The sequence below is a fragment of the Hordeum vulgare genome, chromosome 7H (genome assembly GCF_904849725.1).
Source record: "Hordeum vulgare subsp. vulgare chromosome 7H, MorexV3_pseudomolecules_assembly, whole genome shotgun sequence".
Taxonomy (NCBI): domain Eukaryota; kingdom Viridiplantae; phylum Streptophyta; class Magnoliopsida; order Poales; family Poaceae; genus Hordeum; species Hordeum vulgare.
The window spans coordinates 590,457,234-590,484,009 of NC_058524.1; the positions used below are offsets into that span (position 1 = coordinate 590,457,234).

At 48.2% G+C, this 26,776-nt stretch overlaps 2 protein-coding genes across 3 annotated transcripts; one reads left to right on the forward strand and one right to left on the reverse strand.

Annotated features, from left to right (window-relative positions):
• Positions 1 to 7,921: 7,921 nt before the first annotated feature.
• LOC123411255 (mediator of RNA polymerase II transcription subunit 17-like) lies at positions 7,922 to 11,613 on the reverse strand. Of its 2 annotated transcripts, none has more exons than XM_045104189.1 (8): positions 11,224 to 11,593; positions 10,944 to 11,130; positions 10,730 to 10,843; positions 10,501 to 10,586; positions 10,024 to 10,408; positions 9,406 to 9,870; positions 9,000 to 9,314; positions 7,922 to 8,629 (listed from the first exon to the last, which is right to left on the reverse strand). In XM_045104189.1, the coding sequence occupies exons 1-8, from the start codon at positions 11,319 to 11,321 to the stop codon at positions 8,291 to 8,293; spliced, it is 1,989 nt and encodes a 662-aa protein (XP_044960124.1). In that variant the 5' UTR covers positions 11,322 to 11,593; the 3' UTR covers positions 7,922 to 8,290. The 2 variants fall into 2 exon arrangements, with proteins under 2 accessions (XP_044960124.1, XP_044960125.1); XM_045104190.1 differs by lacking the exon at positions 7,922 to 8,629 and adding an exon at positions 8,825 to 8,918 and having other exon boundaries at positions 11,224 to 11,613.
• An 8,170-nt stretch (positions 11,614 to 19,783) lies between these two features.
• Positions 19,784 to 23,771, forward strand: LOC123411294 (L-ascorbate oxidase homolog). The gene is made up of 8 exons (XM_045104222.1): positions 19,784 to 20,372; positions 20,489 to 20,598; positions 21,603 to 21,873; positions 21,957 to 22,059; positions 22,175 to 22,523; positions 22,648 to 23,013; positions 23,104 to 23,182; positions 23,295 to 23,771. Exons 1-8 carry the CDS (start codon positions 20,235 to 20,237, stop codon positions 23,505 to 23,507), a joined length of 1,629 nt encoding a protein of 542 aa, XP_044960157.1. The 5' UTR covers positions 19,784 to 20,234; the 3' UTR covers positions 23,508 to 23,771.
• The last annotated feature ends 3,005 nt before the right edge of the window (positions 23,772 to 26,776 follow it).

A 26,776-nucleotide genomic window follows, 5' to 3' on the forward strand; every position in this document is an offset into this window, starting at 1 on the left:
TCTGATGTACCATATTGGCAGCAGAAGAGCTTTCCACCGCTTTTCCATTGGAGTCCTTTGCTCTCGAGTTCTGCTCAACACTCAGATGGCCGATGATGTCCTCTACTGAGAACTCACGCCTCTGATGTTTCAGAGTAGTAGCAAAGTTCCTCCAGGAATTAGGGAGCTTAGCAATTATACAGCCCGCGACAAACTTGCCCGGCAAATTGCACTTAAGAACCTCAAGTTCCTTAGCTATGCATATTACCTCATGAGCTTGTTCCAATACAGAACGGTTGTCAACCATCTTGTAATCGTGGAACTGCTCCATAACATACATCTCACTCCCAGCATCGGTGGCCCCGAATTTAGATTCGAGCGCCTCCCACAGGTCCTTGGCAACATGCATATGTAAATATGCATCAACCAGCTTATCTCCGATCACGCTAATGACTGCTCCAAGGAATAGGACGGTGGCCTCCTTAAACATCTTCTCCTGTTCAGGAGTGATAGTTTCCGTAGGAGTGACACCGGCTACCCAGAACACGTTCATAGCCGTGAGCCATAAGGTGGTTCTCGTTTGCCAACGCTTGAAAAAAGTATCGGTAAACTTATCCGGTTTCAGTGCAGCAGCAAAACCATTACTCGAAAAATTCCTACAGACATTAGGTTTTTGGATTGTTGGGTAAATAGGCAATTTTCCGAGTATATTAATCCACGAGATAATAACTAGCATGGCATTGACTAGACTAATGACATACTGATCTTGAGCTAACCTAGCACATAGTTGAGTAAATAGCTAACCGAGCAGTCGCGTGATCGCTCCCTAAAAACCTAATCGCCCCTCTCCCGTACGGGAACCGGAGAGGCGAGGTTTCGGAGGCCTGCTCTCCCGTCGACCGTGTACGCGGTAAACGGGACGGAGTCGCCGGCGGCAGCAGCAGTCAAGGAACGAAACGCGTGAGGCAGATGTGATCTGATTCTCGTGACGGCTAGGGTAGGCGATCGCGTGCTTATAAAGGCAGCTGGGTGGAGAGACGTGGGCCACGTCCGAGTCGGTAACAGCCACGATCCGACGTCTCGAATCGTGCCTTGTCCGTTACGTATTCTTCGTTCCTGACCGGCAAAAATAAGCGCGTAGGTATGAGCTCGGCTCATTCCCGCAACCCACGGCGCGTCGTGACGAGGCGTGGCGAGGCGGGCGGCGGAGGAGTGCGCGAGGGCACCTTCTCTTCTCACTCTCCAATAGCATGTGGAAGAGAGACCCTTATAAAGGGATCCAAACTCTCCTCCACTAGCGGGGTGTGACTAAACTCCCACCACCTTGTCATGCCACCACCTACATGAGTCCTTGAAGATTTTTCTGAAATTCTCTAATGGGTCTAAAGCCCACCTCCAAATTTCAACAATATCAATATACTGCTCTTTATTAGGGAAATAAAAAAATATAGTGTGTGAGGGTGATGTGCTCACCAGTACAACGACAATGCGCATGAGGATGTTGTACATCTTGACGGCGAGCAACGTCAGAAGCATCGCTATCGGGCCTATTATAAACTTCAGAACTGATGTGGTTGCATAGCTGCACCGAATGAAACCGTGGCCACCGGCCGCACCAGGAACGTCCCTGAAATACTGATTTATGTTAACAAAGGGTGGCCATGATGGCAATACAGTTTGATGACTACATGGAGTTGCTGAAATCCAAGTCTAAGCAAGGGATGGATGGACCTGATGAGAACAAGCTTAAGGTAACTATTGTCGTCTATATGGTGAAGTCACTGGTGATTTTTAGCATATTGATTCTACACATGCGAAAATAAGTACACTCATGTGCATCACAACGATAAATAGATTAGGAGTAACTATATATATAGACATCCATCTAGAGGGTGTTTGGTTGGGCTTCCAGCCAGCTTTCGTCTACCAGCTTCTAAGCCAAAAGCTCCTATTTAGGGGCTTCGGGCTGCAGCTGTGGCTTTCGGCCTTGTCACAGCCGGAGCCGAAAGCCACAGCTGCAGCCGGAAGCCCCTAAATAGGAGCTTTTGGCTTCGAAGCCGGAAGCCGGAAGCTGGCTGGAAGCCCAACCAAACACCCCCTAGTATTTATTAATAACAAAATAGATAGAGAAAAGGAGAGAAATGAAAGGTTATATATCCCAAAAACATTTAAATAGTTTTAAGTTTTAAAGTGACTTAATTAATCGCAAGCTCGACGTTGTTCCTGCCAAAAAAAGAGAGTGTTGTTTCAGCCACACCTTTTCAAAAAAGAACTTGGTCCAAATAATAACTACAACATAGTATTCTTTCCCTAATAGTAAAGGAGATATTGCTTCTGCCGTACGTCATAATATATACCCCTGAAGTTGCGAATAATTACCCGCCATGCCACCCGCAAGTGAGAAAAACGGTTTGTTTGTTCACACCGGCTGTTTGGGTTCGTTAAGAGCAGGCAATCCTGAATATTATTGCTTTTTATTTTGCCCTCTTTTCTCTTCGATTTTTTGATGGGTGTAAGAGCAGATTCAAAATGTTTTAGCTTTTTTATTTCTGTCCTCTTTTCTCTTCGATTTTTTGATGGGCGTAGGAGCAGATTCAAAATGTTTTAGCTTTTTTATTTTTGCCCTCTTTTCTCTTTGATTTTTTGTGGGTGTAGGAACAAATTGAAAATGTTTTTTTGAAATATTCATATCATTTAAACCAGGAATTCAAATCTAACATATTTTTATAATTATGTTTTAGTTGCAACCTTAATTAATATTTTAATACCTTCTTTATATGTGGTATTCTGAAAATGTCTATTGTTTATGTTTCATACTCATTTAAATGTCGTAAATATGATTATTTGATGCTCTCGCAATAGCAATTATTGGCATTATATGGGATGTTCATTCCTATCGGATACTATAGCTTTTTTATATGTTATATATGAAATTTGATTAAAAATGTGTAGAATTTCAATAGGATGTTATTTTTAACTGTTGAATACTTCTTAAATATTATTTTTGGTGCAAACTTAATCTGTAGTGAACGGTCCTTTTTTTCTCTATTTCTGACGACGATACAAATTGCAATAAACATTCATTAAATTAAAACCAAATTGAGAGAGAAGAAAACATCGTTAACCACACATGCACACCTTTGGAAAAACCTCATGGGGAGAAACAACATATTTCTCATCTTATTCCGAGTGACTGTACATTTAAACGCGTTTTCGTTGTGTGAACACTACGGCCATCGTCGGCAACACAAATGTGATGTCATGTGAAAATATATTACGTTCAGAGCGTGTGTTATTTTATCTTCCAACGCACGAGCTCTTTTGCTAGTGTTAATCAATGAATGCAACAATTAGAGACATTTTCCCTTCTAAAAGAAATGTAGTACGGTTAATTGATGATATTTTTCACATACTGACGTGCATACATATTATAAGAGTTGGTAATTCAAATTTTGATTTCGTAATGCTAACTTGACATCATGTACATGCAATCAGTTTTCTCTTGATTAACTACCCTAACGCTTTGTTTGGATGTCCGTATTGGAGAGTTCTGTATTGAATTGGATTGAAATCTCAATTCAGTGAGGAAACTAAAATGGCACGAATACAAATTCGTCTATTTGTTTCTCAGCTGAATTGGCCCTTGAATTGTATCTGGGGTTTCAATACCAAATCGTGTTTGGATGACAGACTATAAAATTGCATAGCTACCATGAAGATTATACCTTGTTCTATATGACTCAAAAATGAAATCTGCTCACATGTGACTCCAAAATGGAATAAATATATAGAAGTAAAATAATAAGTATTTTAGAAATGAATCACAAGGAAACAAATGACCACACAAAAACAATATTCTGTTACGATAACATCACACAAATTCTAAACAATAACTACATAGACTCAAATATGATGGTTCCAAACAATAATTATCTTAAATATTCATAAATACAACAATTATGATAGAGTCAACACATGTATCTATGATAGTTCATAGATATTCCACTCAAATATGATAATTCCCAATAGTACACATGCTCAAATATGATGGTTCCAAACACTAGTTCATAGATAGTTCCAAGTTTAACAAGACATACAAGAACACACACATATATCGCAAAACATCATTCTTCAAGGCCACATTAGCAGGGGCGGAGCCAGAAAAATTGGTCATCGGGTTCACTAATTAACTCATTGTGAGGATTTGTCCAGTCACGTTGAAATAGCGAATTAAATGGACTAAAAGACTTCACAGGTGTGCATTGAAGCTTCGATGGGTGCAGCCTTGCCATTTTACTAGGTTCATACACAAAAATACTAGCTTACTACTACGTGGTAGGAAAATTCGTTGGGTTCAAGTGAACCCAACGGTTGTACTGTAGCTCCGCCACTGCACATTAGTAGCATGTATTCCTCATAGTGACGGGCATTCCATTAGAGCTTGAAACATGTGATCATTGAGTGCCAACTTCCCATAACATCGCAATATGTCTTGCTCAGCTAAATCAGGTATCAACTTAAATGCGCCGGGTACTTTTAGCTAGAGTGGTAACCTTTGGTAGTGGAATGGAAATATACCAACTAAATCCTTCTTCATATCTCCAAGCATGCAAAGAATAGCATCACCTCTTCACTGCATGTTTGACGCCAGTTGTGTGGAGACTTCCATTTGTTCTAATAATAGCTTTGCAGCAATCACAACACATGTCTTGGCACCATCACCATTATCATGATATTTTGAATATATGGTAACTATGGACTCCTAGTTCTTGATTATTTTGTTCTTGTCGGAATTTATCTCCTTGCATGCTTTGTTAGCCTGCACAATGAATACAAACCAATAGTAAAGTCATTGCCTTGTTATTTTACACATGCAAATCATATAAAGAACGTTTACTCATGATGGTTACCTCCAAATATTCAATCCAAACATCATCACTATCTACGGACAGCCTATTATTGATCCAATCCCAGCCAAAACCACTTCGAGAAAAGATCTCCGAACGACCTCATAGTGCTTGTCGAAAATCTTCAACCTTCCACTTATGTTCTCCTTTGCGATATCCTTATTGCAATTGTCCTTCACAAGCTTTATGGCAGAAGTGCACACATATGGTTTCCATCCATTTTGGGCATGGTCACCATTGTTGTGATGCTCAACAAGGGCTTCAGAGCATCTCCAACAGCCGCGCTTCGCGCCGCGTCCAAAAAATGTTTTTACAGCGCGCGCGCCGGCTGGTTTAGCGCAGGGATAGGCGCTGGCTCCAACAGCCGTGCTATAATGCAGCGCGGCGCTCCAGCAGTGCCCAAAAATGCAGCGCGCGCAGCAGGCACAAACCACATATACATTTCAAAAAATAGTGAGAAAAACAATCAAACAAACAAAATAAATCAACAATAAATAGTTATTACAACTCAAACAAATAGTTTCTCGTTCAGTACAACAAATAATGCAATAAACACAACCAATAGTTCATGAACAATACAATACAAATAATGCAATCAAATCATGCTCTTTGCCGTTCATGTCATGCCCACCACTCTTCAATCAGATCCTTCTGAAGATCATTGTGTGTTGCGGGACGCCGAATGGCATGATACGAGGCAACAAAACGGGCAACCCTTTCAACCCTCCGTCGCACTCGCACGGGATGTCCCAAGAGCTCATACTGTGAGTAGTCTACATCTTGGCCACGCTCATTCTCGATGATCATGTTGTGCATGATCACACAAGCGTGCATGATGTACCAAAGCATTTTTTGATCCCAAAATCTAGCCGGTCCTCTCACAATAGCAAATTGGGCTTGTAAAATCCCAAATGCTCTCTTCACATCTTTTCTAGCAGCCGCCCGAGCATTGTGAAAATCAAGATTTTTCTTACCTTCTGGCTTTTTCAACGGCTTCACGAAGGTTTGCCACTTTGGATAGATGCCATCCGCTAGATAATAGCCATAGTTGTACGTACGGCCATTTGCTACAAACTGCACCGGTGGCAACTCACCATTCGCAATCTTATTCATCAGTGGTGACCGGTTGACAACATTGATGTCATTCAAAGATCCAGGCATTCCAAAGAATGCATGCCAAATCCAAGTCTCATGATCGGCCACCGCTTCAAGGATTATAGTGGAACCCTTTTTTTGGCCGTGGAATTGCCCATGCCATGCCTTTTAACAATTTTCCCAACTCCAATGCATGCAATCTATTGAGCCAAGCATGCCAGGAAAGCCGCGAGATTTGTTCATCGCCAATAGCCTTGCGGCGTCTTCAGCAGTGGGAGATCTCAAATACTCCTCACCAAACACTTGCACAATTCCCACTATAAAGCGCTTGACACACATGATGGCTTGGCTCTCACCCATAGCCAAGTGATCATCAACTAAATCAGCCGGGATACCGTATGCGAACATACGCAAAGCGGTTGTCACCTTCAGAAAGGTGCTATGCACGAGCTCTCCGGCGGCATTCCTCCTTTGCTGGAAAAACCGGTCATGGCTCGCAAGTTTCTCTGCAATGCGCTTGAACAAGTCTGTGCTCATCCTAAACCGGCGACGAAAATACGACTCCGGGTATGTGGGATTCTCCACGAATAGTTATTCATCAATCTGTTATGGGCATCAATCCTATCTCTCCAAAAAAATTCCCGACCCATAACCGAACCACCGTGCTTCGGTTTTTTATTGATATGCATAGCTATGATCATTGCAAGATCCTCCTCCTCTTCCATATCAAATTCTTCTTCGGAAGAATCATACGACGAACTCATCTACAATGTTCAATACTATACTATAAAAAACTACAATTCAAAACATGCACCAAATTCATAAACTTGAAGCAATACATACCTTGTAGGCATTTTGTCGAACACCTTGCGGGCGCGGCGCGGCAGCGAGCTGTGGGGCGTTGTTCCTCGGACGTCGGAGGCGCGTGAGGGCCGGACGGACTAGGAGGGGTGGGGCGGAAGCGCGGCGGCGCGGGGAGGCCGGGGAAGCGCCTGAACGGGGGGCGCGGGCGGCGGCCGCAGCGGAGACAGGCCGGGGAAGCGCCGGCGGGTGCGGGCGGCGACGGCGGCTCGGGGATAGGCCGGGGCAGCGCCGAACAGTGGCGCGAGCGGCGGTGGCGGCGCGGTCGGATGGGGGCGGTCGCGAGAGTGCAGAGCGAGCGCAGAGAGTGCACAGCCAGCGCGGGAGAGAGCAAGAGAGAGCGCAGAAGAAAGAAGGAGCGAGCGCGGGCCGGCGCAGCAAATAATGGGCGCGGGATTGCGTTTCGGCCAGCGCGCTCAATTGGAAATGGCGCGCGCCGTTTTTGCGCGCCCGCTGGAGCTGCCCCCGCGTCGCGCGCGCGCTAAATACAGCATTTTTTACGACGCGGCGCTTGTATAGCGCGGCTGTTGGAGATGCTCTCAAGCAATGCAGTATCCATCTCATCATCCCACATTAAGTAATTCCTCCTCTTTATAGTTCATTGAAATAAATTTTGTACATGATAGAAACAACAAGCACAATATTAAGTTTGAGAAACATAGTGTCATTTATTAATTTCATGAAGATGATGCGTATACAAAATACAATGTGTCAAAGGTGGATAGGAACATGATGCAGGGCCGACCGAGGTAGATGGGGACAGGAGGGGGTTGCGGGTCGATTTCACTCGGCGGGTTCATCATTGCTGGGATGCGAGGCAAACCACGTAGCTTGTTAGGGGGCAAGGGGACAACAGAGGTGGATAACGGGAGCGAAGGCGCTATCCTCTACGTTTTACCGTAGGACAGCAATTCAGGTGAAATCAACGGGAGGTTTCAGTACCGCTAGAGGAAAAAGAGTGGTAATACGAAATGCTGCTATGGAGTACGAAATCCAAATCAAGCACCCTAATTCAGACATCCAAACGCAGCGCAAAGGAAGCTTGTGCAATTATCCCGCCTGATCGAACACGTCCAAAGTTTTCAGCAAGCCGAACGGAAATATTTTTTCTTATAAGCAAGGTGCCTTCAACTGTTATCTGTAGTCCAACCTGAAGCCAATGTACATCAACTGTATGAGAAATACAGTGCTAGCTTGTGTTTTCTGAATCTAAGATCAACTCTAGCGTAAGTTGCAACTTTGTAACAGATTGACTTGCGCACAAACTTCCCTTGGAGTTGGAGAAGCCAAAAAAAAAGGTAAAAATATCAGAACCTTCTGTCTAATATCTCAATGACGCTACCTACTAGTCGAACGTGCTTTCCTTGATACAACTCCAGATCCAGCATCAGTCAGTCAATGCACACAGTAAGAAATGAATCCAGCACTACTATACTTGCATCATCATCTCAGCGGGTGGGCCGGTGCCCGGTGCCACACAGGTTGATGAGGTCCATGAGGGTGGAGTAGAGCACCTCCAGGGACAGGTACCCCAGGAATCTGCACTTCTCTTCCTCCGCCCAAGGGCCGTTCGCAGCCGGCGTCATCCCGTCCTCCTCCGCCGGGTGGTCCACAGTCAGGTACCATGACACGCACCCATACGCATCGTCCGGGTCCACGTGCGCCACCAGGCCCAGCATCGTGTCGCCGTGGTCCAGGTCAAAGTAGAGGCCTAAAAAGTCCCTCGTCACGCTCATCCCCAGGACCTGTGTCTCCTCGTGAAGCCAGTTTATCACCTGGCTTGCCACCTGCAGGTATATACATATATATGTGCTCAGCACACTATCATGAAGTAGATCTTGAAGCAACATCTCTACTGTAAAATGGAAGCATGGCAAATATCCTAAAATTAAACCATACTGGAACTTAACACTTTCTACTGGTAAGACAAACTTACATGGAGTGCAGGGACTGAACTATGAACATTGCAGTCAATCACAGAACACATGCATTTACTAAATTTTGATCATGGTATGGTCGAGTGGTTCATGCGCTATCCAGGCACAAATGGCGCTTCACCCTTCTGAATCATAAATACTACCAACAGTAGTAACATTTATAAACTAATCTAGCTGCGATAGAAGGATAATAACTCAGAAGGTTCCATCACAAGTTTACCTGCTGCAGAACCATCGTTGGGAGGTCCTCCAAGTCACAGTTGTAATTGTTTATCAGATACCCATCCGAGGGCTTCCTAGTCAATGATCCAGCAATGCTCGGAGAACCTTCGCCAAACAAACTTATCTGGACGTCCTTCAAGACAATCTTCGTGTTGAACTGTGTCCTGGAAGATTTGTACTTGGGCTCACCATTGTCCGAAGGCTTGTCAGCAGCCAAAATAGGCGGCGGGATTCTTAGGCAGAGAGACCAGGAAGAAGTTCGAGAATGCCACGTAGGAAGGGACTGCAGATGGAGATATGGAACCCTGCTAAGCTGCACCAGTAAAATGGAAGTTAGATACCCCAATCTATACTCATGGAATATATAGTGCTGCACTGATTGACAGATAAAATAGAAGTTATACCACACTCTCCAGCTCCAGCTGCACTTTATTTGAAAATATTTTATGAGCAACTGTCATGCAGAAATGACCGAGCAAGCCACACTCATCACCTGCAGGCTCTGCGGTCTGACCAGGACTCTGGTAGCGAACAATATTACGATATTTCTCCCTGACTTTCCTAAGAATGTTGTCATGGAACATATGTAGCAGGTAAATCTCCAGACTTTTCGGGTTAAGAAACCCTGAGGCGTCGCTTTTTAAAGGCTCCTGCTTCCCATTGGTGGTGGCTAACACAAGATTCGCCTCTGAATTATTGTGCTCTTCATGTCCCGCCATTTCTGAGTCACTATCCTGTCCAGAATTCACAAGTGAAAGGCACAACAAAATCTCCTGGTCAATGGCTATTTGGAGAAAGTCCTCCCACATTCCAGTTACGTTTACGCCTTTAGTTTGGACAAATGTCTCACAGGTCACCATATCAAATACCTACAAAGGAATACACTAAGCTAAGCATAAGGTTGTATAGTACATAAAGAATGACGAACAGAGAGGGCAAAATTTGCCACAGCTATAACATTTCATGGAACTCTAGCTGGTCAAAAAGACAGGTATCCAATAATTCAAAAGCATTTAGACAACCTGCTCCTCAAATATTGACCTGTGGATATTGCGAAGAATGGAATGCGCCTGTTTGACAGACTTATTCACATCATCATTCTCCGGCACATCATCTTCCACTGCAGAAGAAGTGGTGCTTGAGACACCTTTCGTGTTGCAAGCGTAGCTTTCCGTGCCGCTGGTGCTGTCCCCACAAAACTGAAGGCTCAAGAAACGGCACGACTTTTGTGGGACATGTACAGACAAAGTACCGGACGAGTCCTGATCGATTGGAACCAAAGACAATGACGACGAACGGGGCATCACTGCCGTGTCCAAGTGAGAAGTGTCAACTACATCAAACATGAAGCTGTTGCTTCCTGGAGCATTCCCACACTGCCTGTTAACTTTCCAGTTCTGCTGCAACCTGCACTTCCAAGTTCCAACAACACTGATTATGGTACAAACATCACTACTTGGGTGATAGCTGAAATTCACAATTCCTGAAACAAGATGAACCTGATCAATGAGCCGTAGAACCTAGCCTCCTTCTGGAACTGCTGCTCCATCGTTTTGGCAGATTGCTTGAAGTACCGTCCCAGATGCTGAGATTGCGGAAGGGAGCATGATAATTAGGGTCTATGGTGTGTTTGCAGCTTACTTCTATTCCCATTTTGTCTGCCTTGTGCTAGTGCTAACTGTATATAAATGCTCTATTAGTTTCTACTGCAGGTTAACAAGGGCATACCCGAAGGCGCTGGAGCTTGGTGGCGGCGGAGACGGCCATGTTGACGAGGACTTTGTCCAGCCGCTTCTTGGGCTTGGAGAAGGTCGCGACGGTCACGGTATCGTTCGCCTCGACCTGCATTGTTATCCATCCATAATAACCAGGGACATCATCGCCTTAACATCGGAGGGCGTCGTCGGGGCCAAGATGCGGACGGACGGAGATGTGGGCAGACCGTGGAGATGAGGTCGAGGACGACGGTGAGCTCCTGATGCGCCAGCTGCAGGCTCTCGTGGAGGCCCTGCCATTGCCAGGCCTTGTGGGCGGCGTCCTCGGCCGCCGCCTTCTTGGCCTTCTTGGCGTCCCGCTCGACGACCCTGGAGAAGTCGACGCGGCGGATCGCCGCCAGCCGCTGCTCCTCGCTGCCGTTGCCCCTCCGGCCGCGTGCTCACCGGTGAGCGGGCGATTTGGATCGAAGGAAGTGAAGGGGAGGGGGGAGGAGAGGTGGGGCTTACGGCGGGTAGTGCTCGTTGCCGGCCTCGTCGATGGCCTCGAGGCGCTTGATGGGGAGCTTGTCGAAGTCCAGCGGCAGGTCGTCGCCCATGGCCGCCATCTCTGCCCCCTGCTCCTTGATTGATGGGGAGCGAGCGATTGGGGTGCTGAATCTGTCGGGAGGAAGGAGGGGCAGGGGCTGGGGAACTGACGCAGCCTGCCTTGGGGCTGGGCTCCCGTCTCGAGGCCAAGAGTGGTAGGTGGCGCCGCCGGCGAGGGGCGTGGCGGCCGACGGATCGCCGGAGTTTGCCGGCTAGCAGGGTTTGGGGGAGTTTGCTTCCTTCGTTCGTTTACGCCGTTTGATTCTTTCTTTGTTCGTTCGGTTTTCCTGACGTTCATTCGTTCGTTCTTTAAAATCATTTCCGGACGGAGGGAGTGCTTTAAAATCATCTAAATACATATATTTCAATAAATTGATTTATCTAAGTCTTTATAAATGTTCATCGCATTTACAAAAAAATCATGTAGTGTGAGAAATTAGTTCGTGCATATTTAAAAAAATGTTCGTGACATTAATACAATGATAACACTTTCCAAAAATATGTTTTAAACATTTTTTATGTAGCATAAAATAATCATGTAATTTAAAATAACGAAATGTTTGAAAAAAATGTTCATGCTTTCAAAAATATGTTTCTGACATTTTAAAAAAATGATTATACAATGTAAAAAAAGTTTCATGTAATTTTAAAAAATTGTTTCTTACCGTTCAACAAATGTTTATGACATTTGAAAAAACATTTTCTAGCACTTAGCAAATGTTTTGTGCGTTTGAAAAACAAGTATATGCCATTTATGAGAAAAATACCATCTATTCGTAAAATGTTCAACGTGCACTGAAAAAATATTCAATGTGTATATGAAAAATGTTTCACATGTATGCAAAAGGTGTTCAATGTGTATCCAGAAAATGTCAACCTGCATTTGGAAAAAAATTAACATGCATTCAAAAAATGCTCAAACGTGTATTTGAACAAATGTTCATCATGTATTTAAAAAATGTTGAACATGTATCAGAAAAATGTTTCGTGTGTATGCCAAAAATGTACAACTTGTATGAAAAAAGTCTATGTGTATTTGAAAAATTGTAGCATAAGGCTTGCGTGGGCATTGATCGATCCTGCCTCCGCCATTGGGGGAGACAACCTTGATGAGGGCTTCGACCATGGGAGTTGGGAGTGACGATGGCGAGAACTAAAACGGATCGGGCCGAGCCAAACTGCCGAAGAAAGGAAGTCGTCAAACTGCTGGTTTCGTTCATGTACAAATTGCATAGTTTTTTTCTTCTTCTTCTAATTCAGCTTTCTCATGTCTATTTTTTATCTGTGTGTGAATTCAGTTAGGCTTTTGTAAGAATAATTCAGCTATGTAGGAATTCAGTTGGATTTATTATCTGAAATCGCAGCCAAGGCAAAGATTCGACCGTGTTTTTAATTCAACTGTACTAAACAAAAATTAGCCGGTTTCGATCTTTTTTCAAAAGCGGAGGCAAAAGTTTTACCTCATTCATTAATTAAGAATAAGTTAAGAGTTGCTTTTACAAACATGTGGATTTGGTTAAATCTTAGCCCTGGATGCAAAATCCGACCAAAAAGGAAAATATCTTATGAAAGAACATATTGAGGTTGGGTAAGTAGAACCTAGTCGGATTTTCAGAAACTCCCGCACAGAGTAATTAAAAAGATGAGAGAATAAGATTGTATCTTCAAAGGTACTCTAGCATGGAAGAAACTAGTACTATAGTATCTTGTCACTAGCTAAGCATTCATTCAGTTGCTAGTGATCAGCACAAGCACATTGAGGTCCAGTTCCTTCCAGAATCAATAGATGCATCACAATTCATTCAGGCCTATCATGATGAAAATCCTACTCATGTTGCCACTAGAAAGTATGGTTACTAGCTACTACCCACAATAGAAATCCTATCACTACAACAAAGCAACTCAGAGGCAACGCAAGAAATCGCACTGAGTGGAGAGGTGAAACCATGACGATTGTCGCCTTCTCTCATGCGTTTGCAAAGAGTCAGGTCACACTAGCTTGGGTGCTCATAGGGATTTGACTCGTCGACCCAAGACCACCGTCTAGTTGGACGATAGCCACCGGCACCGGCTTAGCAACCAACTCCTCAAAGTGGGGTTGGCGAAGTCCGAGCGTGCCAGCTTCATCCAATCCGCCGACACCATTAAAGACATATGGTGCAAGACGGTGGAGGATGCGACGGAGCATCTGCACCGTGAGCGTGCTGTCGTGGCATGGTAGTCGGAGTGGAACCTTTATGGTGTCTGGCTCCGATGATGTCCCTTGAAATCAGAGTGAAACCTCCGAGGATGTTTCCCAAGAGATTGTTGACACATGATCCTTTGAGGCGGAGGCAGAACCGTCATTCGATTGACGGTTTCTCATCGACAAGTGGCGGTCACTTTGGTTGCCCTTGAGCTTCGCTTAACTGTTTTGGACCTAAGCGATCTGGTGTCTGGTTCCGACGATGTCTGTGATGTCGAAATTGTCTTGTCGCTACCCTAAGTTTTAGTTCATCTTTTTCTCGTTTTTTTGGGGGGTCTTCGTTTGATTTTTCCTGATTAGTCGAATATGTTAGGTTTTTGGGTCCGTTTTTTCTATAAAAAAATATACGTGGTACTTCAAAGGAGGTGTTTGTTTCACGACTTTTTAGCCGGGACCTGATTACAGCGCCATGCACAACCGTTACTGGTGTTTGCTTGAGTTGGGATGGAATCCGATACGGTGTAATCCAATTACAGTGCTACACAAAATTGATTCCGCCCACCCCTGGCTGTTAAGCGATCCCATCCGGATCCATTTTTCTGGTTGCATGTCTTTACGTTTGTCTCGCACACGGCCATGGCAGCGCCGCTGCCGTACCAGCACAACCGTTGGAGTGCCGCCGGCCTCCCGCCACCACCGCTGCCGGCGTACCATCACGGCCGTCGAAGCGTCGCCGGCCTCCCGGCACCATCGTTGTTGCCGTACCATCACGGCTGTCGGAGCGCCGGCAGCCCCCGCCACCACCGCTGCCGTCGTTCCATCATGGCCGCCCGAACTCGTCGCCACAACTGTTGCTGTTGTACCATCACGGCCGCCGCCGCCGCCATCGTATCTTTGATCGTATACCTTATCTGTACTCTGTGTTATCGTTACCAGAGTGAACCAAACAAAACCAGCAAAATTCCCATTACAGCCACCATGCGGCGTAACCTCATTACCTTACCATTTACATTAACCGAGGCGGACTCTGCTCTGCCGCCCGAGCAGGACCCGGAGCCGGACGCCGAGTGTCCTCCGCTACGTAGCTCGGCTTCGCCCTACAAATTCAGCAACAACCCGTCCGCCTATTCCCACCACCGACCACAGCCTTTGCCTTCGCCTACGTACGTATACTAGCGCGCTCCGCTCGGCCGACTCGATCGTCCTCCACGAACAGGGAAGCCGGCGGCTACGACAGGCTCGCACCAGTCCCTCCAACTCCAAGATGGCCGGCGGCCCGTTAGCGGGAGCAGAGTCACTGTCACAGCAGTACGTCGACGAGCAGCAGCTCGACGACCAGCAGTTCGAGGAGATGTGTCAGCGACATGGGCCCTCGCATCTTCCTGGCCGCCGCCAGCGGGTGCCCCCCGCGCCGGCTCAGAAGACGGTCCTCGAGATCCGCTTCGACAAGGGTTACCCGGAGTTCTCGGACGGCACCAGCTGCAACGGCGTCGGGGTGGACGACGCGGCGGAGACCGCGGGCGGCGCAGAGACGGGGATGAGTCGCCGGATGAGGAAGAAGCTGGCCCGGGCTGCTGTCTAAATTATCGCCGTAGTTTCTAGAGCTCTACTGTGTTTCTTTTGACCGGTCGTGTCGTGGTCTCTCGGTTTCGTCTAGCCAGGTGCTGGTCTTGCGGGATTGAGGTCGGGTCGAGGTGGATGGATTGGTGTCTTTCGCTGAACGAAATTAGTCCGTGGTGTAAGCAAACATCGGAGGTTATTACGATTTGCAGAGTTTCTGATTTATGGGATTAAAGAAGTTGGAAATTAAAATCTGTTTTCGAATTCAGTTTCAAAAGTTACCGTGTTTCTTCAAGATTGTCTGCATTGTATCTTTTTTGTTAAAAGAGTTAGGTTGCATTATGCACCTTTGGTCGCATCAAGATTCACAAATCTTTTCGAGCTTATGTACCAAGCACACCTCCTTTTTTTGTTGTGTGTGTGTGGGGGGGGGGGGGGGGGGGACTAACCTGTCGTGGTTTGAGTGGTGCCGATGAGGCTATATATAGTCAAGGGGGCGCGGCTCGTACCATACATCAAACTCACTACGATTAAGGTTTAGACCACAACATCGATCTTGTAATACATCAACTTTGTACTCTATACTACCTCATCAGTAACAACGAGAGCATGACGTAGAGTTTTACCTTCATCAAGAGGGCCCGAACTTGGATAAAACATCGTCCCTATTGTCTCTTGTTATCCATCGATCATGGATTCACAGTTCGGACCTCCTACTCGAGATCGGCCGGTTTTGACACCAACCGTCACCTTCATGAGACTACCACATTCAAGGGGACGAGTTTCGAGGACCGGACACGAGAAGGGGTACCGAAAGTCGCTGCACTTCTACGTGCAGATGAAGGACATGGAGGATCTCCCTATGCTCATCGTCCCTCCCAAAGTTCGTGCAGGTGATGAAGGAGTCCCTGGTGGTCAAACTCCCGTGCATCGTCAAGGTATCGACGAACAAGTGGTGGTGCTTCATTGGGGCTCGCATTACTTCTACCGCCACCACATGATCATCTTCGGTGACCTCATCGTCCCCTGGATCTTCAGCCTTGGCCTGAAGGTGCAAATCTACAACCACGATAGTTCGATCATGTGCAAGGTGCGTTGTACCAGACACAACTGCATCGAGGACATTTCTCTCGCGCTCGAGATGGTCTGAACTTAGTATGGACTTGTTAGGTGGTTTGCGGTGATGGTCGGAACTTATGCTGTGAAAACTGTTAATATTTTGATAGGGATCAACATCCTAGGGTGAAGGAGGGGGCATGGAACGCCCCTGCTGTCTTAAGACTTATGTCCTACTCGTAGTATGCAGAGGCGGAGACAGGGGACGAGTAGGGGCCTCCCACCCACCCCAACGATCGACAAAATTCGAAGTATCTAATGTATATTTCACTGTTATGCGAAAGTGTGTATGTATTTGACACCCCCCCCCCTATCAACGGTTATATCCAAATTCTGATTCCGCCACTCGCAGTATGCATGCTTATCTGCTGTTTAACTTACTGTTTGCTCCTTGTTTATTGTTGTTTACTCCCTCCGTTCCATAATACATGTCTTTTTAGAGATTTCACTAGAGGACTACATACGGATGTATATAGACATACTTTAGAGTGTAGATTCACTCATTTTACTCTGTTTGTAGTCTCTTAGTGAAATCGCTTAAAAGACTTATATTTAGGAACGGAGGGAGTATATGTTGTTTGCTGCTTAGCTAGTGCTGCTGCCTATTGTTGTGCTGCAAACGTGGTGGCAAGGCCAGCATATTTGAATAAGATGAGCAGGACAGACACGTGTATGCAGCTAAACAACTGTGATTCGGCATCTGCTCATCTCTTAAACTCATATGCAGGTAACCAAACAACCGGTTGTAAAGTGTTCATTGATCTAATGCAGGATAACCAAATAATATGCTGATGCTGATTTGTCATCTGTTTTTACCCAATCGGGTTAGATGAAGATGAACCTAAAATGCAAACGCGGTTGAAAAAGACGAACCAGTTGGTGAGCCAATATGTGTGGCTAGCAAGCAATACGATCGGGGTCAGGACCCGGGAGCGCGGGGTGCCGGCAAGCGGCGTAGGTCGCGATGCGCGCCCACATGTGGCCGATGGCCCTCTCTGCATGCGGCTGCCGGCTGATCGACCGCGCTCGCGGGCCGGCCTCCCCAGCCGCTGCCTGCGCCGGCGACGCCTGCCTCCGTAGCTGGTCCCCTGTCGATTCTCCGGCTAACCCCCAGCGCGGCAAGAGCCCGGTGTCTCATAGGGCCAGCAGAAATTCCGGGGAAGGCGAGAGACGGGTGCCTGCGCCTAGCGGTCAGCTCCACGACGCGTTTTGATTCTTGGGCGCGATCGGGCAAGCAAAAGCATGTCGTCGGTCCCTGCGGAGGGAGGCCCGTGGCGGACGGATCGAGGCACGGGTGACGGAACGTGGAGGATGATCAGTCCGGGCCTCCAGGTTTAATCTAATTAATTTCTCTGTGCGGATCACGTTCGGCATGCCGTCGTAGTACGATCGAGAGCAATCAAATCGCCTCTCGTCCTTTTCTCCCCGTCTCTCTCTCTCTGATCATTGGGCGCTTTTGAGTTAGGGGCGGATCCAATGCGGCGCCGACGGTTTTTATGTTAATCCAACGATAATCTCGTAGCACGTAGTTCAATCGACATCACCGATATAAGAGCAACTCCAACGGATGATCCAAACGAACGGTGATTTTGTCGCTTTTTATCCGTTTGGATCGGTCCGGCAGACACCAATGTCCACTCTGGTGTTTGGATCGGCTCATGCGTCCAACGTTGACCTCATCCCTTTTTACCGGCGTGTCAAAAATAAATAAAGCTTTTTCGAAAATAATAAACAACCATTAATTAAACATTAAACGCCGGTCACGAAGGCCCTGCGATAGTCCACGCATCCCCGTTACATTATAATTGAACAAGAAAATAAACACCCTAGGCGTCCTCGTCGTCGACGATGAGGTCGGGCTGCGCCGACACGGTCGCGCTCCTCTGCCAGGTGCAGCGCCCTCTTATGCTGGAGGTAGACGACCTCCTCCGGAAGCAACACGCGGGGATAGACAACCGGGAGGGGGTTGCCGTTGTTTCGGGCGGAGCCGGCCATGGTTGCTCGCTAGGGTCGCTGACGAGGGAACAAAGGGGTGGTGAGATGGGGACGGGGTCTGGAAGCAAATGAGGTCAAACCCCCTTCACACGCTTGGATTTAAAAAGTCGACCACGGTCGCTGATGCGTGGACCGCGGAGAGTGGCCGTCATTAATTATGTTGTCCGCGTATAGTTGGGACGGACATCGAGAGGGCCCGTGCGCGTCCGCGCGACGTATTTCAGTCCCAAATTTAGGTCGAAAATGGGTCAGCGCGGACGCGAAGAGGACGCGTTTTGGCAATGGGTCCGTGCATTGGGCTATCACTTTTGTCCGTGTAGACCCAAACGGACAATGACGGACGAAATGGGTCGCCTCGTTGGAGTTGCTCTAAGCGCTCATTTGATCCATAGAATTTTGATGGATTAAAATCCTTGGGATAATTTTCTATGTTGGTTGTTTGGTTTATAGGATTCAATCCTATAGAAATTTTACCTAAGAGCACCTTTGTACTATTTTTCATGAGATTTCTATAACATCCACTCAAAACTTTTTGGAAAGATTTTTTTGTTTTCCTATGATGCAAGCAAACAACCAAAAATCATGTTGGATTGAGATGATCATGATTTTTCGATCCCATGTGTTGTCTTATTTTTGTGTATTTAAATCATGCGAATCAAAAAGACCCTAAATACTGACTATTTGGGCATGCCGCTCTCTGACTCTAAGGTCCTCATAAATGCGTTTGACCCCTAGTGAAGAAGGTTGACGCGCGGGGCGGAATTCTGATGTGTTAGATTTACCTCCAAAAAGAGTAAGACCGTCCTAATGGATTCCAACCTCTCTAGCCTTTTCATGAATATCATGAGGTTGTACTCCCTCCTTGAAGGGGTGCATGCTGCATTCGATAAAGTCCTTGCTCCCTTCTTCTGGCAAGCCATGAACGGCCGTCAAAAATACCATATGGTAAAATGGGTCGGCTCTACCTTCCTAAGGAGTGTGGAGGGATAGGTATTTTGGATTCCTAGCCATATGGTAAAAATTATATCATTCAATTCTTAAGCGGATGTAGTTTCTAAACATATATTTATCATGACATATAATACATATTTAGCTAGTTAAATTATCAACCTATAACTACGCGCTTGCTCTGTAAACTGAGCCGTAGGAAACATGTAAGTTTATTAAATGATTTAGCAACTATACTCTTGCGTGTATTCGTGAACTTTCTTCATTTAAGTAATTTGTCTAGGTACATTGACGTCTTTTTTTTCTAGGATCGTCAAACTCATCCTTCTTTTTTTAATTACGTTGTCACATCAATTTTTTCGTCTGCACGTTAGCCTTAGCATAGTTACAAGAAGGAGCAGTGAAAAGGGCATGATACGTGATTGCCAAAAGTTGGCAACACTGCGCGAGATTAGCGGAAAGAACCGATAACCACCCGATCAATCACTAGCCAATATATTAGGCAAACGCTAAATATCAGCACGGCGATTTTCGACATCCCACAAATCATGCTCACAACAATTTACTACTACCAACTTTATCCCTCGATTGATGGCGGCGGCCTACACGGTTTGCCTCGGCCGCGTCCGCGTCCGCGCAGGATTTACGCCGTTCGCGTAGGACGCGTCCCGCCGTTCCGTCCCGCCCCCACCCCGTGAAGCAGGCCGTCGTGCCAACCCACGCCGCCATCACCACCGTGCGTCTTCTCCTCAAATCCACGAGCGCCGCCGTCCCTCTCCTCCGGCGATGGATCCCATCCCATCCCACCCCCAAAGCCAGCAAAGCGCGTAGTACGTCCGCAGACGCGCGCATCCTCCCAGCCAGCCAACCAATACACGCCATCACTGCCCCCGCCTGCGCCTCATTTATATTCCCTCCCTCCATCCCCGCCCGGCCAGATCGACCGATCCCTTTCCTCCCTGCCACCCTTTGACCCCTGTGCGGCCGCCCCCCGCCACCCACCTCGCCCCACTCCACTGCACGCTCCCTCGTCACTCCCTACCGAGTGAGAGAGCACAGTGGACAGCGGCGTCGGTGGTAGGAGCGGGAGTGCGCGCGCGCGTGCGAGTGTGCGACGAGGGGTCTGGCAATGGAGGCGCCGACGTCCATCACGCTCTGCATCTTCGTCCTCCTCCTCGTCGCGGCGGCCAGGGCGGAGGACCCCTACCGGTTCTACACCTGGAACGTCACCTTCGGCGACGTCTACCCGCTCGGCGTCAAGCAGCAGGTACGTACGCACGCCGTCGCCGGCAGCACGCCCGCGCGCGCATTGCGCCCTTCTTCTTTCTTTCTTCTTCCTGCTCTGTTCTTCTTGGGCTGATGCCGGCGGCGGCGGCGGTGCAGGGGATCCTGATCAACGGGCAGTTCCCGGGGCCGCAGATCGACGCCGTCACCAACGACAACATCGTCATCAACGTCTTCAACAACCTGCCCGCCCCGTTCCTCCTCTCCTGGTAATTATTTCACCCTTTTCCTTCTCCTCCTCCTCCCCGTACGCTTCCGCTGTACGTGTCGGTGCCTCTCCCCCAATCTCGCCGCTCTTCATTTCAAGCTTGGCATGGAGGGCGTACACGCTTCTCTCTTCTCTGGATGCTGCATTCCTGCTGGGATGCCGCCGGCCGGCTCATTTCCGAGCTTACTTAACTGCTTCAGATATATCCATGTCTTCGTGTATACTGAGCATATGTTCAAGATTATGTCGTGAAATCAAAATGCAGGGCATTTTTTCCCCTTTCTGTTTTTCAGCATTTTTTTTTACCGAGGCTATCAGTGAAACCATATGCGTCGTTGTTGGGATGGGAGGATTGGTTTTCCATAAATGTGAACGTATATGGAAGAATACGCCCACATCCAAGGCATCACCTGGGCAAGTGTGCAAGTGGACAGTTAAATTTGGTTCAGTAGATCGAGCAGACACATATGTGTAAATCTCCATTTAGTAAGCGCCTAGGCACTGGCAGAGCTCGTGACGGATGTCCCTGGGAATGAGCTGTCTCTGCCCCAGGGCAGGCAAACAAATGTCGAGATTTGTTTAGCTCTAGACGGGATCTGATGCCGTTCTCAGATCCGGTGCCATCTCTATCCTCTCACTCATAATAACATTTTTTAAACTTCTTTTGGCCCTGCTTTCGCTTTCACTACAGATGAGTGACGAACGAAAGAAACAAGTGCACAACTAGTATCGGTGGCCGGTGGGCCTAGTGTGTTTTCAGCATTTGGCATGTGCAGCTGGTCGATCTTTTGCCTTTCAAGTGTGGCAACCATGCACTTTGTATCCCCAGCTTGGGACTTATCGCCAAGAAAAGCCATATGTGAATTACTATTGTGAAAGAAGTAGCTGGTGCTTCTAAATAGTTCTGTATGTCAGCTAGGCTAGCCATGCTGAATTTTAACTGTGTTTGGAATTGGACAGGGTAAATGTATAGCGTAACATTGTCTGACGGTTTATGCATTGCAGGCAGGGGATTCAGCAGAGGAGGAGCTCATGGCAAGACGGCGTGTATGGCACAAACTGCCCGATCCCCCCGGGGGGCAATTTCACATACAACATGCAGTTCAAGGACCAGATCGGGAGCTACTACTACTTCCCTTCTCTCGCGTTCCATAAGGCGGCGGGCGGGTATGGTGGCATCAGGGTCCTTAGCCGCCCGAGGATCCCCGTCCCGTTCGACCCCCCTGCTGGTGATTTCACCATCTTGGCTGGTGACTGGTTCAAGCTCAACCACACTGTAAGCTTATGTTTTTGCTGTACTGAAGCCCCATGTTTCACGAAAAGAATGGTAAACCTGAACTGAAACTCGAAACTTTGCAGGATTTGAAAGGCATTTTGGACAGTGGTAATGACCTTCCCTTCCCTGATGGTCTCCTCATCAATGGCCAAGGCTGGAATGGCAACAGGTTCACAGTAGACCAAGGTAAGCAAATTCAGAGTAGCAAAACAGAGGGCAAAAATAGCTGACAGGTACTTCACATTTGGGTTAAAACAGAGACCGTGTTGTACTCAAATTAACTTGATGTCATCTTTCACAGGGAAAACATATCGTTTTCGGGTGTCGAACGTCGGCATCTCAACTTCGGTGAACATAAGGATCCAGGGCCATTCCTTGCTCCTGGTGGAGGTGGAGGGATCACACACCATGCAGAACACCTACTCGTCGCTCGACGTCCACCTAGGCCAGTCCTACTCGTTCCTTGTGACGGCCGACCAGCCACCGCAGGACTACACCATTGTGGTCTCGACGCGCTTCACCAACCCCGTGCTCAGCAACACCGCCATGCTTCATTACAGCAACTCGAATGGCGTCCCTGCCGCGTTGCCACCTCCCCCAGGACCGACCATCGAGATCGACTGGTCTCTGAATCAGGCTAGATCCATAAGGTAAGACTGTACACCCATCCCTCTCCTCCGGCGATGGATCCCCGCGTCTTAGCTGAAAAAAGAAACTGAAGTCACATATGCTGCTACTCTGAATGACTGAAGCTCTCTGAATAATAATATGCAGGTGGAACCTGACGGCGAGTGGGCCGAGGCCGAACCCTCAGGGCTCGTACCACTACGGCCTGGTGAACACGACGAGGACGATGAGGCTCGCCAACTCGCGGGTCACCATCAACGGCAAGCTAAGGTACGCGGTGAACAGCGTATCCTTCGTGCCCGCTGACACCCCGCTCAAGGTGGCCGACTTCTACAACATCCAGGGCGTGTTCACGCCGGGGAGCATGCCGGACAGCCCGTCCGGCGGCCCGGCCTACCTCCAGACGTCCGTCATGGCGTCCAACATGCGGGACTACGTCGAGGTCGTCTTCGAGAACGCCGAGGGCTACGTGCAGTCCTGGCACATCGACGGCTACGCCTTCTGGGTCGTCGGGTGCGTGCGTTTGCCACTTCTTGCAGACCATGGGCTTGCTCTTCTAGGACACCGATTTGCATGGCTCACCGTTGATTTCTGGAACTGCAGGATGGACGGAGGGCAGTGGACGCCGGCGAGCCGTCAGAACTACAACCTGAGGGACGCGATCGCCCGGTACACGCTGCAGGTACGTTCGTCTCCAGTGGCAACCAGCGCTGTGATGCTCATCATGCCACTGCAAAAGAAGAAGGAACAGAGGTGTCTGGATTTTAGTCCTGAACTTTGACAATGTGGTTCAGGTGTATCCTGGAGCGTGGACGGCGATCTACATGCCGCTGGACAACGTGGGGATGTGGAACGTGAGGTCGGAGAGCTGGGGCAGGCAGTACCTGGGCCAGCAGTTCTACCTGCGGGTCTACTCGCCGGCCAACTCGTGGCGGGACGAGAACCCCATCCCCAAGAACGCGCTGCTCTGCGGCCGCGCCTCCGGCCGCCGCACCAGGCCGCTCTGAAGTCCGCATGAGCCGGGGCCGTCGGTGAGTTTTCGTGTCACGAAGGGGTGACTGAACCTGAGAATCAGGTTGCTGAGCTCCAAATTCTTTTGGCCGGCAAGCTTTGAGATGGTTTGTATTTGTAGCGGTGTGTCTGCGCTGTTCGTGATTCTTTTCCTGAGAATTGTAGGTAAAATTCTATGTACGGCAAGTATCTTGCTTGCTCTCATATACAGATATACTTCTACATTGTTGGTATGAGAAAAATGTTCAGGATTGCAAAAATTATTCAAGTTTTTGTAAAATTTGCTCACAAATTCAGACAATTTTTGGGAATTTTGAAGAAATGTTCATAAATTTAAAAATGGTTCTCGAAATAAAAAGAAATGTTCAATTTTTTAAATGTTTGTATATTTGAAAAAACTGTGGCGCTTTTAGGAAAACGTTCAAAATTTTGAAAACATTTCATTTTTAAAAGACGTGTTTTTGAAAAATATTTTGAAATTGAAAAAAAAATCCTTTCAAAAAAATGCAGTACCTATAGTACTCTTAGAGCATCTTAGTAGAACCCTCAAACCCTTAAATTCTGGAAAATAACCGTTTTTTTATAGTTTTCGTCGAAAAAACGACGTAGACTAGAACCCTTAAACCCGTAAAAAAATTTAGAGGTCGAACCTGTAAACGCCCTCGCAGCCTGTAGAAGTGAGGGTTGAGAGGGCAAACCCAATCCCAACCCGCATTCCTTTTCATCTCGAGCGCGGGAGGGAAACCGCCCGTCCCAGCCGCCGCGCCATGGATCCCCTGGCCGCCGCCCCCGCCCCCGCCCCGCACGCCGTGCCTGCCTCGCCCAGCCATGGAGGCCTCCGCCGCCGCCGCGCCCCCGCCCGCCGCCGTGCCTGCCTCGCCCGGCCCCGCCCCCACCCGCCGCCGTGCCTGCCTCGCCCGACCCCGCCTCCGCCACCGCCGCGCCCCCGCCCGCCGCCGTGCCTGCCTCGCCCGACCCCGCCTCCGCCACCGCCGCGCCCCCCGCCCGCCGCCGTGCCTGCCTCGCCCGGCCGTGCCCCCGCCCGCCACCGTACCTGCCTCGCCCGGCCCCGCCCCCGCCCCCGCACCCGCACGGCAGCCCAGCTGCGCTCCAGCTGCACCCGCACGGCAGCCCGATCTGCCCGACGAGCAGCTGCAGCTCCAACGACCAGCTCCAGCAAGACGAGGTACCACCACTGCAAATCGTCAGTAAATATGCACTGGTGTACTCAAATTCTAAAATTTCCAGAACACATAACAAGAATATTCCGTTATAAGGGTTGGGTTTGAGGATTCTAGTCTTTGCCCCTGTTTTTCAACCCTTAAAAGTGTCAAAAATGTGCAATTCTCAACCCTTAAAACTGGTTTTTGTTTTAAGGGTTTGAGGGTTCTACTAGAGATGCTCTTATAATATGTTTTTTACTCACCTACAGCATGTTTGTACCGGTGGCTACTTCTTAAATGTGCGCGCTAGTTAGGTGTCAACAAAGTTCGTTTTGTTTGTTGGTTAGCATGGCGCTCCTTCGCTGAAGGTCACGGGTTCAATACCTTGGAAGCGCGCTCATCATTTTGGATTTTTTATCCCGTGTTCGATAACTTGCCGGCCCAGGATGGACTCCCCTCTATGTTTGCTGACAATACATCGCAGCGCAGAGGAGGTCTTGTTTGATGGGCCCATATAAGGAGGAGGAGGTGAAAAAGATGATTTTCCGGATGTTTCCAACAAAGGCCCCACGACCTGATAGTCTCTTTCAAGGTCATTGGGATATTTGTGGTGTCACTGTGACAAGGGCAGTTGTATGGTTCGAGGGGAGGAAAGCCCTCCGTGCGAAAATGACACAGTCTTGGGTTTAATTTTAAAGGTATCAAACCCCTCGCTTGTGTCAGAGTTCTGACCTACCCGTTCATGCAGCGTGCTAGCTACCACCCTTTTTTGCCTTTGTGGCTGCCTTTTGTGTAGCGGCAACAGCAACAACATATGGCACAATGAGCACAAATGTTATAGGCACGAAAAGAGGATGTGTGTTTGAATCCTAGGACACATATGAATCACGAGGCACGTGGTCCTCCATGGGAGGCTAGGAGTCTTCGACATAGGACGACTAGAATTGGCTCTCAGATAGGACAATGGACTAACTAATCACTTGCGTTTACGTGGTCATGTTGTACAATCATAGCACACACATTGACAATAAACATAACACACACTACGAGACCATCTAGCTCAATACAACATGATACGAGTAGCATACAACAACAACTAGAATGCTACCAATCTATGGAGTTCAATATATGACCACACACCAACAAGCATTATATCAATCCATCACAACTAGCTATCGATCCATTATGTTCAGCACCATGTTACAACCCTAGCATGCTATATATCCATAACCAATAGCTACCACAACATCGCATTCTCATAGATCGACGATGTATAATGCTACAACATGGTCGTATATCAAATCCTACCACATGCTCTCAAGAACGAGTATACATAAGGGTGAGATTGAAATCACATAGGCCATCGATGCAACTCAAGGGAGACACAGAACAAGTCGGAGAAGAGGAGGACATGAGAGGCGGCCACTATGAGCTGCTGACCGGAGAAGAAGTGTCACTTACCTGCTTGTTGGTGGCGATCCGCGTTCGAGGAAAAGCTCGAGGGAGGGGGTGGTGGCGGGAGTTTGGGCGGTGAGGTGAAGGTGGCTATACAGGGAGGCCGAATTGGCGGGAGGCGGTCGCTCCTCCTCTCTTGCACCACATCTGCCATGGCTGCAGGCGGCAAAGCTCTCTGGGACACCCTTTCCCTGGTGATGAAGCAAGAGGTGGTCGCCCTTGTCGCCGCCTGACATAACTGTCGTGCCAGGCGGATCGAGGCCATCTTGACGAGGATGACACCGCGACGGAGACGGGCTCCAATGACACCGTCCCAACTCCCGTGCCTCCTTTGCACTATGGTTACACCATGGCGTAGGCGCAAACGCACTACAACGCCGGCATGGCAGAGGGGTAGCCTATGCCGGCACGTACGCAGCGTTAGTGTGGGCGCTAGAGCAACATCGGTCGTGTTGGGTCAGATCGACGGTGAGCGCGTGAGCGAGGAGGCCCTGACATCCATGGCCTTGACAAACCCGAACTTCGTCGCGGAGGAGCGTGCCATCTACTATGCCATCCGCGCTCAAGCCACCGCTCGCACATGAAGAAAGTGGCCGTTGTGAAGGCGCAGTTGCAGGCGATCGCAGAGGAGAACAACGCAAGTTGCG